Source organism: Lissotriton helveticus, chromosome 3_1 (assembly GCF_964261635.1).
Source record: "Lissotriton helveticus chromosome 3_1, aLisHel1.1, whole genome shotgun sequence".
Lineage (NCBI taxonomy): Eukaryota > Metazoa > Chordata > Amphibia > Caudata > Salamandridae > Lissotriton > Lissotriton helveticus.
In genome coordinates, this window is record NC_136061.1 from 1,539,195,587 (window position 1) to 1,539,212,645 (window position 17,059).

Below are 17,059 nucleotides of genomic sequence, written 5' to 3' on the forward strand. Positions count from 1 at the left end.
CTCGTGCCAGAGGGTCCTCAGACCCCTCCCAATCCTCCTCATCACCCACCGCCTGGTACTCAGGCTCAAAAGATGGGGCCGGGTCATAGAAATCTCCAAACGCCGTCGATAGCGGCGCCGCTACGGCACCGGACCCGAATCGAGGGTGGGACCAGGGACAACGTCGTCCTGGGACGGTGCCGATGGCGACACCCGTGGTGCCGATGGCGACACCCGTGGGGCCGACGCCGGCGAGGTAGACCGGCGGCGATCCGGAACCGGACCCAGCGGGGCCCTGCGGCGTCGGGACCAAAGTCGCCGACGGCCGAAGCACCCGACGGCGCTGGGGCCGGAGCGCCCGGCCCGCGTTGGGACCCAGTCGGAGCTGCTTGGCCCGAAGGCGCCGCGGAACCCGACGGAGGAGTGAGCGACCTCATGGCCATGAGGAAGGCTTCAATCTCCCCTGGCGTCGCGTTCTGCCCAGGGACCGGTGGGTGTGGAGCAGGCCGCGACACCTTCGGCTCCAGCAGAGCCGCGTGGGCGGCGTCGCCCGAACCCTCGGCCGCGCCGCGCGAGCGTCGGGGGGAGTCAGAAGAGCGAAGATGCCTCTTTGACTTCTTGTGCCTCTTACCTGAGGACTTCGAGCCCGAAGACCGATGACGACTCCCGGAACTGTGGTGGCTCCGGCCCCGCGACCAGTCCCTCGTCCTCCTTTCGGACCGGGACCTCGAGCGGCGCGGGGCGGACTGCCGAAGCTCGAGTCGCTTACGGGACCGCTCCCGTCTAGCTTTAGACGTCAGGGCCCGGCAGTCGGACCAGGACTTGTCGCCGTGGTCCAGGCCCAAACAATGCAGGCACCGGCGATGGGGGTCGGTAACCGACATCAGTCGGCGCATGGCTTGAACCCGGGCATCCCTACCGGCACCGTCGGAGTCGAATAGACTTCGAAAACGGATCAAAAAGGATCTCAAAAGGTTAGTCAAAAATTGACTAGGGTACAACTTTTTCCAGATCTGCGCGAGCTGGCGCTGAAAAAAGAAGAACTGATGTCAGCAAGCGGAGGCGGGGTCTAAGTACTCAGACGACGTCATCACGGCGCCCACGACGGCCGAGGACGACGCCTACCGACATACATACACACTCACCGGTTGTGGGCCCTTCCTTAGCAGGCACCCTTTTGGATTGATGTTTTGCGGTTCTGCCTGGACCACAGGACCTGTGGCGAAAGGAAACTGATGGCGGTTTTCTGAAGGATTATTTGTTGCTGCAGGGAGCACGGGTGTACACAACCCACTTGGGAACAATTTAAATATCTGTTTAGGGAGCGGCATGCAACCCACTGAGGAATACGAAGAAACTACAGGACCCAGGAGGCCACTCTTGGTGGCCACACAAACTGAGGCGGGATTCTCGATTACACAGGCGACTTCAAAATGAGCAGCCGTTTCACTGAACTTTGAGTATGCAGTCCATGATTAAGTGCTGTCAAGCACGAAACGCGTCAGGGAGCAGGACTTTACAATAAGGTGTCATCACGCTCCTTCCTGTATGCAGTGCCTTTATTAAAGAAATCTCAGCCTAATTCTCACCGGTTGTGGGCCCTTCCTTAGAAGGCACCCTTTTGGATTGATATATAATTTTTTTTATTATTCCCGGAGTCCCCGCGTGCTTATGACTATTGATGAGGATCCCCTAGAAGAGAACCCCCCCATACCTTATGGATTTAATCCATCTATACCGCCCCTCTTGTCCCTTGCGATTCGCTCGACAGAGTAAGTTTGTGGTTCCAAAAACCCTACTGGCTCGCATGAAAGGTTGTTCTTTCTCCTCCCTGGGGCCGACACTATGGAATTCCCTACCTGCTTCTTTGAGAGACTCGACATCTCTTCTCACGTTACGCAAGGGTCTAAAGACCTGGCTTTTTTAACTTGCTCATAGATTTCTCCCTCTCTGTTCCTTACTGCCACTCTGTGCCGGAAAATCCTGGGGTAGCTGTGCGCACTACAAGTTTCACAATAATAATAACTGGCTTATTAATAATACCTCACATGGGCCTGAAAACACAGACTAGGAAGGTTTTGAGGCAGGTGCTGCGGGGGAAGGTGTGGATTGGCCTCGCCGCTGTCCCCGACCGCCGCCACGGCGGTTTCCACGGCCGCCACCGCGCTGTTGAACATTCTGCGGTGCGTGGCTGGCAGCACGTGTGGGGGCGCCCCTTCCGTGGCCACGAAAGGAGCGAAAGGCACCCGATTGCTGGCGTGTGGCCGAGAGGCCCAAGGACTTGGCCGTAGCCCTGGAGTCCTTAAAACGCTCAAGCACATGGTCTGCATTGTCGCCAAAGAGGTTACGGCGATCGAACGGCATGTCCAGAAGAGTGGCCTGGACATCGGCCGAAAAGTTGGCGGACCTCAACCAGGCGTGGCGTCGAGCCGCCACCGTCGTTGCCATAGCCCTGCCCAGTGAGTCCGTGGTATCCAGCCCACACCGGATGGAATATCGTGCTGCATCTCGACCCTCCGCAAGGGCTTGGGCGAGCTTAGCCCGGACCTCCTCCGGACATTGGGGCAGCACGTCCGCGACCGTGTCCCACAGGGTGTGGGTGTAGCGGCCCAAGAGGCATGCGGTATTGACAGACTGCAGTCCCAAACTCAGGGACGAGAACCCTTTCTTCCCGAATTGTTCATACCTCTTGGATTCCCAATCGGGCGGAGCCGCCGGGAATGCGGTCTGGGAAGTGGAGGCCTGGATGACCAGGCTCTCGGGGGTGGGATGGGTGGACAAAAAGCAAGGGTCGCCCGGGGCCGGGCGGTAGCGTCTTGCCACGTTCCTATCCACAGGCTGACCTGTGGCAGGCTTGGACCAAGTGCCCACAAGAACGTCACACAAGGCCTCATTAAACGGCAGCAGAGGCTCAGTGGAGCCTGCCTGCTGTTTAAGGACCTCAGTGAGGAGGTTAGTCCTCATGGCCGCGACGGGGAGCTCAAGGTGTAAGGCCTTGGCCGCCCGCGTCAACACTACACTGTAAGCAGCCCCCTCCTCCGTAGCCACGGTGGGAGGGAAGACAAATCCAGTGTCTGGCGAAGTGTCAATTCCACTGGCCTCCCCAAGCTCATATGTCCAGTCCTGTTGAGACTGGCATTCTTGCGCCAGAGGGTCTGCGGTGGTGCTGTGGTGGCATGGCTGGAGGGGTCGCCTCGAAGGGGAGGGAGTAGCCCCTTCAGACGATTTGCAGCATTCATCTGTCCGACGTGACAGTGCGCCAGTGGAAGAGGTGATGGCGAACCCTGCCTCCCACACACGTCACATGGGCCTGAAAACTCGGAAGGTTTTGAGGCGGGTGCTGCAGGGGAAGGTGTGGACTGGCCTCGCCGTTGTCCCCGACCGCCACCACGGCAGTGTCCACGGCCGCCACCGCGCTGAGTAGCAGTTTGCGGTGCATAACTGGCGGCACGTGTGGGAGCGCCCCTTCCTTGGCCGCGAAAGGCACCCGTTTGCTGGCGTGGGGCCAAGAGGCCCAAGGACTTGCCCGTAGCCCTTAAAGCGCTCAAGCGCATGGTCTGCCTTGTCGCCAAAGAGACGACAGACATCAAACGGCATGTCCAGAAGTGTGGCCTGGACATCGGCTGAAAAGTTGGCAGACCTCAACCAGGCGTGGCGTCGAACCGCCACCGCCGTTGCCATCGCTCTGCCCAGTGAGTCAGTGGTATCCAGTCCACACCGGATGGAATATCGTGCTGCATCTCTACCCTCCACAAGGGCTTGGGCGAGCTTAGCCCCGACCTCCTCCGGACACTGGAGCAGAACTTCCGCAACCGTGTCCCACAGAGTGTGGGTGTAACGACCAAAGAGGCACGCGGTATTAACTGACCGCAGTCCCAAGCTCAGGGACGAGAACACCTTCTTCCCGAACTGTTCGTACCTCTTGGATTCCCGATTGGGCGGGGCCGTCGGGAATGCGGTCTGGGAAGTGGAGGCCTGGATAACCAGGCTCTCGGGGGTGGGGTGGGTGGACAAATAGCAAGGGTCGCCCGGAGCCGGGCGGTAGCGTCTGGCCACGTTCCTGTCCACAGGCTGTCCTGTAGCGGGCTTGGACCATGTGCCCAAAAGAACATCACAAAAGGCCTCATTAAAAGGCAGCAGAGGCTCAGTGGAGCATGCCTGCGGTTTAAGGACCTCAGTGAGGAGGTTAGTCCTCACGGCAGCGACGGGGAGCGTCAGGCCCAAGGCCTTGGCTGCCCGCGTCAACACTACACTATAGGCAGCCTCCTCCTCCGTAGCCACAGTGGGAGGGGAGACAAAGCCAGTGTCTTGCGAAGTGTCAATGCCACTGGCCTCCCAAAGCTCATATGTCCAGTCCTGTTGAGACTGGCACTCCTGTGCCAGCGGGTCCATAGACCCCTCCCAATCACCCTCGTCACCCATCCCCTGAAACTCAGGGAATGAATGAATGAATGAATAAAATTTTATTTGTGGTTACTCAAAACCATTAAAATAAGACAACAAACTACAAAAAAAAATATGCAGTGTTATAAAATAAAAGGAGGGTTAAAATGGATAAGAAGTAGACTTATTTAAAACCTAAAGTTCATTGAACCATTTGTGCTTGTCCGTCAGTCTTGCCTGGTCACACTCAGAAGGGCTGGTGAGGCTTCATGGTATGCGAGTTGGTCAATGGCCTAGCTGTAGGTGACCATCAATTTCCGCCGGGACTGTTGGATGAATTTGCTGAACATAGCCATATCTTTCACTGTTTCCATTGTAAATAGGTGATGAACAGCCTCCTTTATTGATCTAATCCCGCATGTCTGTAAGATTGGCTTTAGGTAGAGGTTACGCTCAGAGGACAGCGCCGGGCAGCAAAATAAGATGTGAGCGAAGCTCTCATGTTTGTATTTACATAGCCGACATTCCGGATGCTTTGTCCAGGATGACCTCGAGGGGTAAAGTTCTTTGAGGGGGAGAGGATGTAGTCTGAGCGCTAAGATCCTATTTAACGCTTGTTTCCCCACCGCCTGGGTAAGGTGGAGTTTGGCATTCTGTACAGTATGTGGGAGTTTTAAAGACTCGTGGAAGCTTCTTGTTTCCAATGATTCCAGATCCGAGATGCGCGAGCAGAGGCGAACCTGTTTTTTTATCGCGCTTTTAATGGCGGCATACTTTATCGACTCAGGGTCCCAGTTTTCCACTGCGAGCTTCAGGGTTTCTTTGGCAGCAGTGATGCTGTTTGACCACGGATTGTCTGGTTCCAGAAAGATACTTTTTATGGTACCTTTCAGGGTGTTCTCTAGTGCCACAGTGGCAAGGAAAAAGTATTTGCTCATTGAGGCCACCTCTTCATATTTTTGTTGGGTCAAATCAAATTCGAGCAGCACTAAGGTGTTTCTGGTGCATGCGGGTAGATGGAACAACTTTTTATATGCCGAGCAGTGGATTTTTTCTAACACACTGGGTAATTTGCCAGGGAAGGCCTGCTGTGCGTAGTTCAAAGATGGAATTAGCTGCGCCCTTAGCACTCTTTGAATTGCTGTTGTTGGGCTGTGTAAGGTAGCATGCAACTTGCCGAGGGCATATGTAATGCTTTTGCCCGTATTTTGTCAAGGTGTACTCCTGGGCGACCTGTCTCCTGCTTCATTGACTATAGGGCGGCCTTTGATGGCGTTGACCGCTCCATCCTTTGGCAGAAATTGGAAAGCTGGAATATTGACCCCCCTTTACTAAAAGCCATTCAATCGCTATACACAAGAACCTGGGTTAGAATTAAACTTTCAAATACGGCAGCCTCGGAGAAAATAGACACCAACCGCGGATTGAAGCAAGGTTGCGTCTTGGCGCCGATGCTGTTTAATTTATACACCGCAGACCTGGGCAAAGCCCTGACTGGAGCATCATTAGCCACACCTCGGCTCGGACATACCAAGATCCAACTATTGCAATATGCCGACGACCTGGTACTTTTAGACCATACCAAAATCGGCCTACAAAAGGCACTAACGTCCCTGGGTAATTACAACGCCAAGAACAAACTGATCGTAAATCCATCCAAATCAAAAATAATGATTTTTGGGCCTTACACGAAAAAAAAACCTGAAACTCAGGGTCAACGGATGGGGCCGGCTCGTGGAAATAGAAATCTCCATACGACGTCGAGAGCGGCGCCACTCCGGCATCAAGAGGAAGATTGGGGATGGCGCCGACAGGGGAATTTTTCAAGAATATAAAGCTATTTTAAAAGTTCATACTTAGAAACTTTTCAACCGAAATCTGGCAATGTTATCCAATGGGAGAAAATTCAGGTTGGAGGTAAAGTACGTTCTCGTTACTTTTGTAATTCAGTACTGGGCTCCTAGGTCCAGCACTGGGGTCTCAACTTAAAACAGGTAAGTAATTACGTTTCAGTATTTCGTATGATTTTTAAAGAATATTTAAAATTTTCAAAAGTAGACAGAAGAAATTTCATAGAAAAGCAGACAATGAATTCCTATGGGGAAAATACAGATTAAGGGTAAACCCGGTTTGGATTACTTTTGTGGTTCAAAACTGGGCTACAAGGTACAGTACTGGCTTCTCTCCTGATCACAGGTGAGTACTTCGGAATTCGTTATTCGGCTGATTTTACAGGAATATTTCAAGTTTTCAATAGTAGGCACTTAGAAGATTTGTCGAGTCGAACAAGTTACTTACCTTCGGTAACGATATATCTGTAAAAGACAGTAGTTAGTATTAGATTCCTTACCTTAGAATATCCCCAGGCGTCAGTCTGGATCCGGAAACTTTTGCGTAGCAGTACCCGTGCGCGTCGGTAGGCGTCGTCTGCAGGCGTCCCCTGCGGCTCCGCGTCCGTCGTCGGCGTCGTGCGCCGTGATGATGTCGCTGGAGTATATAGACGCCGCCTCCGCGCGCTGACGTCAGTTCTTTGCACACAGCTTTTCCGCGCCAGAACACGCAGAGCCATGTGAGAACTAACACTGGTGCCATTTGAAACTAGGGCCCTGAAAGGGATGTCCTTAACCCTAGGTATCAGTTCGCAGAACGGGGAGGATGGGTGGGGCGGTAAGGAATCTAATACTAACTACTGTCTCTTACAGATATATCGTTACCGAAGGTAAGTAACTTGTTCATCTGAAAGAAACAGGTTAGTATTAGATTCCTTACCTTAGAATAGATACCCCAGCAATACCAACCCCGGTGGTGGGTCTGCGAACCAATACAAACCTACACCAGAAAGTCCTGGAGGACCGAACGGCCAAAGAAGCCATCCCTCCGGACTTGACTGTCCAGGCAGTAGTGCCTCGCAAAGGTGTGCAGTGAGGCCCACGTAGCCGCCTGGCAAATGTCCTGCAAAGGGACTCCCCGGCCCAGGGCAGTAGTAGCCGCCGTGGCCCGAGTGGAATGGGCCCGCAGCCCAACAGGAGGCTCCTTCCGAGCCAAAGAGTAGCATGCTTTGATGCACAGGACGACCCACCGAGAGACGGTTCGTTTCTGTACCGCCCTTCCCTTCTTCTCACCCACGTAGCCAACAAACAGTTGGTCATCCACCCGGAACTGGCGTGTGCGATCCATATAAAATGAAAGCGCACGTTTTGGGTCCAGACGATGGAGCCGCTCTTCATCCTTTGAAGGATGCGGAGGCGGGAAGAAGGAGGGTAAGGTGATGGACTGCCCGATGTGAAAAGCAGAAACTACTTTGGGCAGGAAAGAAGGCCTAGTCCTAAGAACCACCTTGTCAGGATGGACGGACAAGAAAGGAGGTTTAACAGAAAGAGCCTGGAGCTCACTCACTCTCCTGGCAGAGGTGATGGCAACCAGGAAGGCCGTCTTTAAAGTGAGAAGACGGAGAGGACAGGAATGAAGCGGCCCAAAGGGAGCACACATCAAAAATTTCAGAACCAGGTTCAAGTCCCACTGAGGCATCACGAACGGAACAGGTGGGTACATGTGCGTGATGCCTTTCAAGAACCTCAGTACAATAGGGGACTTGAATAAAGATGGCTGATCAGGTAGCCTTAAGAAGGCGGAAAGGGCAGAAAGGTAGCCCTTGATAGTGCCCAGAGCAGAGCCATGCTGGGCAAGAGAAAGAAGGAAGAGGAGAACCTCGGAAAGAGGGGCAGAAAGGGGATCCACAGCCTTTGCTGTGCACCATGCCACAAATCTGTTCCACCGGCAGGCGTATACCGACTTTGTGGAGGGACGCCTGGCTGCCAGAATCACATCACAGACTTCAGGAGGCAAGTCGAATGGCCTCAACTGTCGCCGCTCAATCTCCACGCATGGAGGTGGAGGCTGGACAGGTTCGGGTGGAGGACCGTCCCCTGCTGCTGCGACAGAAGGTCCTCCTGAAGGGGCAGGCGGATCGAGGGACCGACTGACATGCTGAGTAGCTCGGGATACCAGTACCTTCGAGCCCAGTCCGGAGCCACAAGGATAACTTGGGCCCGGTCGCGCCTGATCTTCTTCAGCACTCTGGGCAGAAGTGGTATAGGCGGAAAGGCGTACAACAGACCGCAGCTCCACTCGCGCCGAAAGGCGTCGCCGAGCGAGTGCCGTCTTGGAAACTCCAACGCGCAGAACTGATGACATTGCGCGTTCTCTTCTGTGGCGAATAGATCTAACCACGGCTCTCCCCATTGCTGAAAGAGGCCGTTCGCCACGTCCGAGTTCAGACGCCATTCGTGATCCACCGAGCACCGACGGCTGAGTTCGTCCGCCGTGGCGTTCAGAGAACCTGCCAGGTGTTGAACCGTCAGAGTCACACCCTGACGTTCCAGCCATTGCCAGAGGCGCAGAGCCTCCTGGCAAAGGGTCCACGACCCCACTCCGCCTTGTTTGTTGCAGTACCACATGGCGGTGGTGTTGTCCGTGAACACCTGCACTACACTCCCGTTGACAAAGGGGAGGAATGCCTTCAGTGCTAGGCGAATCGCCCGCAGCTCCAACAGGTTGATATGGAGCCGGGACTCCGCCGGAGACCAGATGCCTCTGATCTCCGCCTCTCCCAAGTGGCCACCCCAGCCCTGGAGGGACGCGTCCGTCACAACCACGTGCTCCGGTTGGGGAAGGGAGAGGGATCTGCCTCTGACCCAATCGCGGTCCGTAAGCCACCACTGCAACTGTCTCGCAGTGCCCTCCGAGATCAGGACATGGTCGGATAGGTTGCCCTGATGCTGGGCCCACTGAAACTTCAGGTCCCACTGCAGAGCCCGCATCCGCCACCTGGCGTGATGCACCAGTAGGATGCAGGAGGCCATCAGCCCCAGAAGCCGTAGCGTCAACCTGACCGAAACCCGGGATAACGGCTGAAAGATGGGAATCAGAGCCTGAATATCCCGAACCCGCCGTTCCGGAGGATAAACCCGAAACTGCGCCGAGTCGAGAACCGCTCCGATGAAAAGGAGCTTTTGAGAGGGACACAGGTGTGATTTCGGCACATTGATGGAAAACCCCAGCTCGTGCAGGAGGTCTGCCGTCATCTGAAGGTGGTGGACGACTGTTTGGGGCGAGCCCGCCTTCAACAACCAGTCGTCGAGGTAGGGGAAGACTGAAACCCCTAACCGGCGCAGATGAGCTGCGACCACCGCCATCACTTTCGTGAACACCCGTGGGGCGCTGGTAAGGCTGAATGGGAGCACGATAAACTGAAAGTGCTCCTGGCCTACCGTGAACCGCAGGTAACGCCGGTGGGCTGGCAGGACGGGGATGTGAAAATACGCATCCTGCAAGTCCAACGCTACCATCCAGTCTTGTGGGTCTAGAGCAGCCAAGACCTGAGCCAAAGTCAACATCTTGAACTTCTCCTTCCGGAGGAAGCCGTTGACATCCCTGAGGTCCAAGATAGGACGGAGGCCTCATTTGTCCTTCTTGGGCACCAGAAAGTAGTGGGAGTAGCAACCACACCCTACTTCTGGCCCAGGAACGCGCTCGATGGCCCCCTTGGCCAAGAGGGCCGTAACTTCCTCCTGCAGAAGTGTCAAGTGGTCCCCCGACACACGGTGGTTCTGCGGTGGCATGGCTGGAGGAGTGGACTCGAAGGGGAGGGAGTAGCCCCTTCGGACGAGCTGCAGCACCCACCTGTCCGATGTAATCGCGCGCCAGCGGGAGTGGTGATGGCGAACCCTGCCACCCACTGGCGTCACGTGAGCCCGAAAGCTCGGACTAGGAAGATTTGGAGGCTGCAGCGGGGGGAGGTGTAGACTGACCTCGCCGCTGCCCTCTACCGCCACCACGGCGGAATCCACGGCCGCCACCGCGCTGGGGAGCGTTCTGCGGCGCGTGGCTGGCAGCACGTGTGGGACCGCCCCTTCCTTGGCCACGAAAGGGGCGAAACGAACCCGTCTGATGGCGCTGGGTCGAAAGACCCAAGGACTTGGCCGTGACCCTGGAGTCCTTGAAGCGCTCCAGCGCGTTGTCCGCCTTGTCACCGAACAGGCGACTGCCATCAAATGGCATGTCCATGAGGGCATTCTGGACGTCCGGCGAGAAGTTGGCAGATCTCAGCCACGCATGGCGACGAATCGCCACCGTCGTGGACATAGCCCGTCCCAGCGAGTCGGTTGTGTCAAGACCACACCTGATCGAGTACCTCGCCGCGTCCCGGCCTTCAACCAAAGCCTGGTTGAGCTTGTCCCGCACTTCCTGCGGGCATTGCGGCAAACACTCTGCGACCGTATCCCACAGGGAGTGGGTGTAGCGGCCCAAAAGGCACGCGGTATTACAAGACCGCAGTCCAGCGCTCAAAGAGGAAAAGACCTTTTTTCCAAATTGGTCATACCGCTTTGACTCCCGATCGGGCGGGGCCGATGGGAATGCGGACTGTGAAGTGGAGGCCTGGATCACCAGACTCTCCGGGGAGGGATGGGTGGAGAGGAAGGCAGGATCGTCCGAGCACGGACGGTGACGCCTGGCAACGTTCCGGTCAACTGGTGCACCGGAAGCGGGCCTGGACCAGGTGCCCAAAAGGACATCCGTCAGGGCCTCATTAAACGGCAGCAGAGGCTCCTGAGGGCATGACTGCGGTTTAAACACTTCGGTCAGAATGTTAGGTTTGACCTTAGCGACGGGGAGCTCAAGGCGCAAGGCCTTGGCAGCCCTCATCAGGAACACCGAATAGGCAGCCCCCGCCTCTGACGCCACAGGGGAAGGCGAGACAAACCCAGGGTTGGGCGACTCGTCCAGACCACTGGCATCACCCAAGTCACCTACCCAGTCCACGTCATACTGGCAGGCACGGGATAAAGGGTCTTCAGACCCCTCCCAACCCTCTCCATACTCGTCCTCATCGCCGTAATCTGGGTCGACGATATAGACTGGCTCCTCGGAGCCAACGGCCCCCAACGGCGCCGGACTCGGCGTCGGACGATGCCGGTCCGACTCCGCGTCAGGAGTCAGAGAGGGAATGGGGGTGGCGCCGCGCGGCGCCGGGGACCCGACGCCGGCCGGAACCGACGGCGGAGTCACGGCGTCGCGCGGAGGCGGCACCACGGGTTGGCCCAATGGAATCGGCGCCGGAGAGGCCGGTAGACCAGCCGGCGACGAACCTGAGGGACCCAGCGGCGCCGGGCCGGAGCCGTCGGCGGCGTCGGGGCAGGAGCACCCGAACCGCTCGGGCCCCCAGACGGGACCAACGGGCCCGCAGGCGCTGTAGGCCCCGCCGGAGGAGATATCGCCCTCATAGCCATGAGGAACTCCTCAATCTCCTCGCGCGACGCGCCTTCCCCAGGGACCGACGGGTATGGGGCCGTCGGCGACCCACGCGGGGGTGGGGCCACCCGAACCCACGGCCGCATCACGCGGGCGTCGGGGGGAGTCGGGGGTATGATGACGATGCCCCGACTTCTTGTGACGCTTACCTGACGAACCGGAGGAATGGCGGCGACTCCCGGAGCGCTCATGGCGGCTCCGCGATCGCTCCCTCGACCTCCGACCGGACCGGGACCGCTCTCGACGCGGGGCCGACACTCGGAGCTCGAGCAGCTTGCGGGACCGCTCCCGTCTAGCTTTGCTAGTCAAGGCCCGGCAGTCGACGCAGGACTCCACGTCGTGGTCCGCGCCCAGGCACCGGAGGCAGAGTCGATGGTGGTCGGTGACCGACATCAGGCGGTCGCACCCGTCGCAACTCTTGAAACCGGGCATCCTACCGGCACCGTAGAAGAATTAGGAATTAATCAAAAACTTGGTCAAAAAGACCGGAGTACTGCTCTTCGGATCTGCGCTAACTGGCGCGGAAAAAAGAAGAACTGACGTCAGCGCGCGGAGGCGGCGTCTATATACTCCAGCGACGTCTTCACGGCGCACGACGCCGACGACGGACGCGGAGCCGCAGGGGACGCCTGCAGACGACGCCTACCGACGCGCAGGGGTACTGCTACGCAAAAGTTTCCGGATCCAGACTGACGCCTGGGGATATTCTAAGGTAAGGAATCTAATACTAACCTGTTTCTTTCAGATAAACCAGTCAGTGTTATCAAATGGCAGGTAAGTGAGTTACCGGTCTCCAGGTGAGTACTCGGCTGCTGAAGTTAAGGTTCTGGGCATGGACTCAGGGGTCCCCCAGGGTCAGGTAGGTACAGTTGGTTCACCCTCAGCGCCACAGGGGCGGCCAGGTGCAGAGGTATTTAGGCCCAATGTTATCCCATGAGGGGCAGAGGGCCTCCGGTTGGTGGCTGCTGGCTAGCAGGCCACGCGGCTTTTGGAGCGGGGCTCCTGGTCACTTGCTCAGGGCAAATGGGGAAGTAGGATAGGGCAAAGGTAGCACGGCCAGCGGCACTCGGGCGGCTGGGTGCAGGGTGCTTTTGAGCCGTTGGGCGCTCAATGTTGTTCAATGGAAAAGGTCACAAGTGAACAAAGGCTGCAGGCTCGGGGACGGAGACTCTTCAGGGGCGACCACCACTCCGAGAGGTAAGTTGGGATCTTGGAGCACAGGTAGGTACCCCAAAGGAAGGCACAGGGGGGCTGTAGGGCGCCGGGTTCAGGGGTGTATTTAGGTGTCGGGAAAGCTTACCCTCAGCTGGTCACGGTTGGAGGGGCCCCTGGTTCTGCAGGCGTCGTCTGGTTCATCGAGGAGGGTCTTTCGGCACTGGACTTCGGGTCCCAGTCGCCGGGGGGACGTCCTTGTCGTCTTGGATCACTTGGGCACTGGCCGGGCTCGGCGGGTGCAGAGTGGGCTGGTCATGAGCATCCTGGCTGGCACCAGGGTTGTTGTTGCAGCAGAGCCTCTGCTGATGGGAGTCTCAGTCTTTAAGAGGGTCAAGGCAGGCAGGTCCTCTGGGTGTCCCACGGTTGGTGTCCGCTACAGTCGCCGGGTCTTAGGCAGGAGCAGGTTCCAGGATCGACAGGCCGGTAGGGCTGGGGCCAAGTCAGTTGTGATTGTCCTGTTAGCAGCTGCACGGCGGGTCTTCTTCCTCTTTATCTTCTTTTCGTATCAGCATCTTAGGAAGGAAGGTTCAGGGAGCCCCTAAATACTGAATTTAGGGGCGTTACAGGTAGGGCAAGGGCAGGGACCAATAGGTTCCTGTCCTGGGGTGGGTACACCCCCTGGAGCACTGCTCCTCTCCTGTGGGAGGGGGGCAGAAGACTAGCTGTGATTGGGCAGGGTTCCCCATCTTCAAGATGGCCGGAGCCCGGGGTCGTGCTTCACCCGTCTCCCCCACCTTAGGGGTGGGGTTGGCACAGGCTGGCACCCCCCCATTCCTGACGTAGTTTTTCCCGCCAGTCTTCCCGCCAGAGTGGGGGTCAGGGCTGGTGGGGGCCAGTTGCTGGGTACAGCAAATGGTCTGGAGAAGCTCACAGAGTCGGCAGGCCTTTGAAGCTTCCCCCTGCCCATCCTGGGGGAGGAGACCTAGCACCTCGTCCAGGATGTGCATTGTTGCAGGCCCAGGAGAGAAGGGGCTCTCCACCCAGGGGTCCAGCAACATGTCTGCTGTGTGGCAGCCTCTCAGTCCAGACGTGGAATGTGGTTAGGTTTCAGGGGGCATCTCTAAGATGCCCTCTGTGGCGCATTTTTCATTAAATCCCACACTGGTATCAGTGTGGATTTAATGGGCTGAGAAGTTTGATACCAAACTTGTCAGTCTTCAGTGTAGCCATTATGGTGTTCTGGAGTTCATAATGTCGACCTCCCAGCACCATATACTCTTAATGGCATCACTGCACTTACGGTGCCCAGGAATGGCCCTGGGTACCGTAGGGGCACAGGGCTCATGCCCCTGTGTCCACACCACTGGCATAGGGCACCCAGCTAGAGGGGTGACTGATGTATGCCAGGGCAGTGGGTTTGTGGGCATGGCACAAAGGGATGTGTGCAATGTCGACTCTTTGTTGAGTTCTGTACTTAGGCACTCAGCCTGCAAAGGCAGTGTGTGGGTGCCAGGGTACAGGGCCCCTAAGGTTGGCACATTAAGTGCTGCAGCCCTTAGGGGTCTTCTCTGGTCACCATGCCCTGGGTACCTAGGGTACCACTTACTAGGGGCTGACAGGTGGCCAGAAATGCCAATTGGGTTTTAGTTTCAACACAGTTTTAGGGAAGGAACAAAGGCCCTGGGTACCTGGTTGGCAGGAGCCCCTGGCACACTCAGTCAAAGCACATCAGCAGTCAGAAAAAAGTGAGGGCATACCAATGCAAGAAAGATGGCACTTTCTCACACTCTGCCTAAGCAATATTTATGATTTGAACCTCAAAACAATACACACAATACCGAAAAGGCATAAAATAAATATACAAACTGTGGAATATTTTATTTAATTCACATAAATATGCAAAAAAAACAACAATATTCTACAATGAACTTTGAAGCGTTCCAAAATTTCTAATAAAGTAATATGCTAGACTGTATCATATCGCGGTCTCTCTTGCTCTCAATAAATGCTTCTCTTTTTGTCAGCACATACAAGTGCTGGTTCTATTGAGGCCTCCAATGGTCCATAATAGGTTCTGTTTGTAATACCTGTACTGCGCCCAGAAATTAAGATTATACCAACTTACATTTCACCAATATAACTATATATATATATATATATATATATATATATATATATATATATATATATATATATATATATATATATATATATATATATCAAAAAGATCCCGACCGCCCTTCACTGCGGTCATAAACGGCCACGGACCTCCTCTCCTCTTACTTGCGAGCCTTAGTCAAGTAAGAAACGCCAATACACCAAGATAGTGTAGCAGTGCAGAAATTTATTCTCAGTGATACCAGAGCAAGTGCCCTCCCTGACGCGTTTCGCTCCGCGGACGGAGCTTGGTCACACCCAAACTTCGTATGATTAAGGCACTGGCACTCGTCGTCATGGGGGTTCTCCCATTTATTGCATCGGATGCAACAGACACATGAACACTAGAGGGAAGGGACGTGTTTCGGCAGTCACGCTGCCTTTTTTTACCTATATATCTACTTAATTAATCTGTTGATATTATTATTTAATTTTATAATCAGTCACAGACCCGCTAAATAGGCTTCACAGACCACAAGGGAGTCTACGGACCACATGTTAAGAAACCCTGTTCTAGAGCACTAACCATAATTTCTACTGCAAAGGGAACCCATCATTTTGTTTACATACTGCAGTCTCATCCATAAGAAATTACAGCAACATGGTGTTCAAAAGTGCATTAACACCTTCGCAGCGGCGGACATTCCGTTGCGGCGCCCGGCCGTCCTCCGCACACGCCCACCGTGACGTCAGACGGCCGTTCGACTTAAGGAAAGGGTTAACTGTGTCACGACTATAGAAAGTTAGTGCCATGGTTCTTGATTAGAACCCAGTGTGTAGCTGGCTGAAACAGAACACTGGAATATTAACTGACAGGCTGCTGGTGCTGTAGTAGGTATGTTTTACTCAGCATATTAGATATTTGTCTTACGTGGCAGAGGAAGATATTTATGGATTTCTACAAAGTATTACCTCAATTCTAGCTTCTATAGCATTTACTATAATTTCCATGAGAAAATCATTTAAGAAAATAGTTTTCTCTAGCGCATGGTTTATCAAGTTCCAGCAGATCAGCATTTTTCCCGTGGGGCAATCACTTGGGAACCCACTATCATTCCTAATAGTATACTATCACCATCAAACAATTTAAATTGTGACTAAAGCAGTTGAGTGGTCCAGCAATATCAGGAGGCTGGAGTAACCTTTATCTGTTTTCCAGACGGCATAGTATACAATGTGCAAGGCAGTAGTCTCCATGCAGCAGCATGATCTGAAGCCAGATTGGTAGTCATCAAGGTAATGGTTACCATTCACATAATCTTGAGCATAGAGTACTTTTTTCAATCATGCTTCCCATGCAGAGTAGGTGAGTGGCGGGTCGGTAGTTGGAAAGGTCATCAGAATCGAATGTATTCTTTTTCTAGTAAGAAGAAATATATATAACAATTGACTAAATCTTTACACAATTCTCCAAGTCTACTTCCTTCGTGATCTGGTGTATGATCCACAAAACGTCTTACCCCAAGCCAATTCTAGTGCTTTATGTAAGACTTGTTTTTAGATTACCTCTTCCCTGCAAGAACATGGTGAGGTGTGTGATGTTAAAGTCTAAGATGGTAAGTAAGTCATTTAGGATAAGCCGGGATCACAAGACCCATCTCATCAGAGGTAGATGTTAAGGAACTCTTACCTTTAACTAGAAACTGATGTCAAAATTAAGAGAACTGCAAGGGTGAACCAATGTATAATCCCCCTCCTGATGTGTATGAGAAAGAAATACACTATACAGCCCTAGACTCACTAGCCTACCTTCGATGCTCTCTGCACAGATCTGGAAGCCATCATCACTGGAGATCTCAAATACCAGTCCTTTCTTAGTCTTCTTCTCACAGATGCTCCCTCTTCTCTTCTGCTCCTGTTGAAGCCAGAATAGTGGGGAGCTGAAGGGTCCATCGTCCTCATCTGATGGTTTGGAATCTGAAACCATTTCAAGAGAATGTATTTATGCTCTTCCCTTTACCTCTTGTTCATTGACACTTACTGACAGGGGAACATAAATGGCAGGTACTGATACATAGATTATAATGAACAGAAGACTAGTTCATCCTCAAAACACCTGAACCCTTAGGTTTAC

General features: G+C 54.5%; 1 protein-coding gene across 2 annotated transcripts in view; it reads right to left on the reverse strand.

Annotated features, from left to right (window-relative positions):
• KMT2A (lysine methyltransferase 2A) overlaps positions 1-17,059 on the reverse strand; it is a 1,541,152-nt gene that overhangs the window by 158,491 nt on the left and 1,365,602 nt on the right. For both annotated transcript variants that reach the window (XM_078682247.1, XM_078682245.1), the window contains exon 29: positions 16,735-16,902. In XM_078682247.1, coding sequence (XP_078538373.1) covers positions 16,735-16,902 — 168 coding nt within the window. The remainder of the gene's footprint in view (positions 1-16,734; positions 16,903-17,059) is intronic.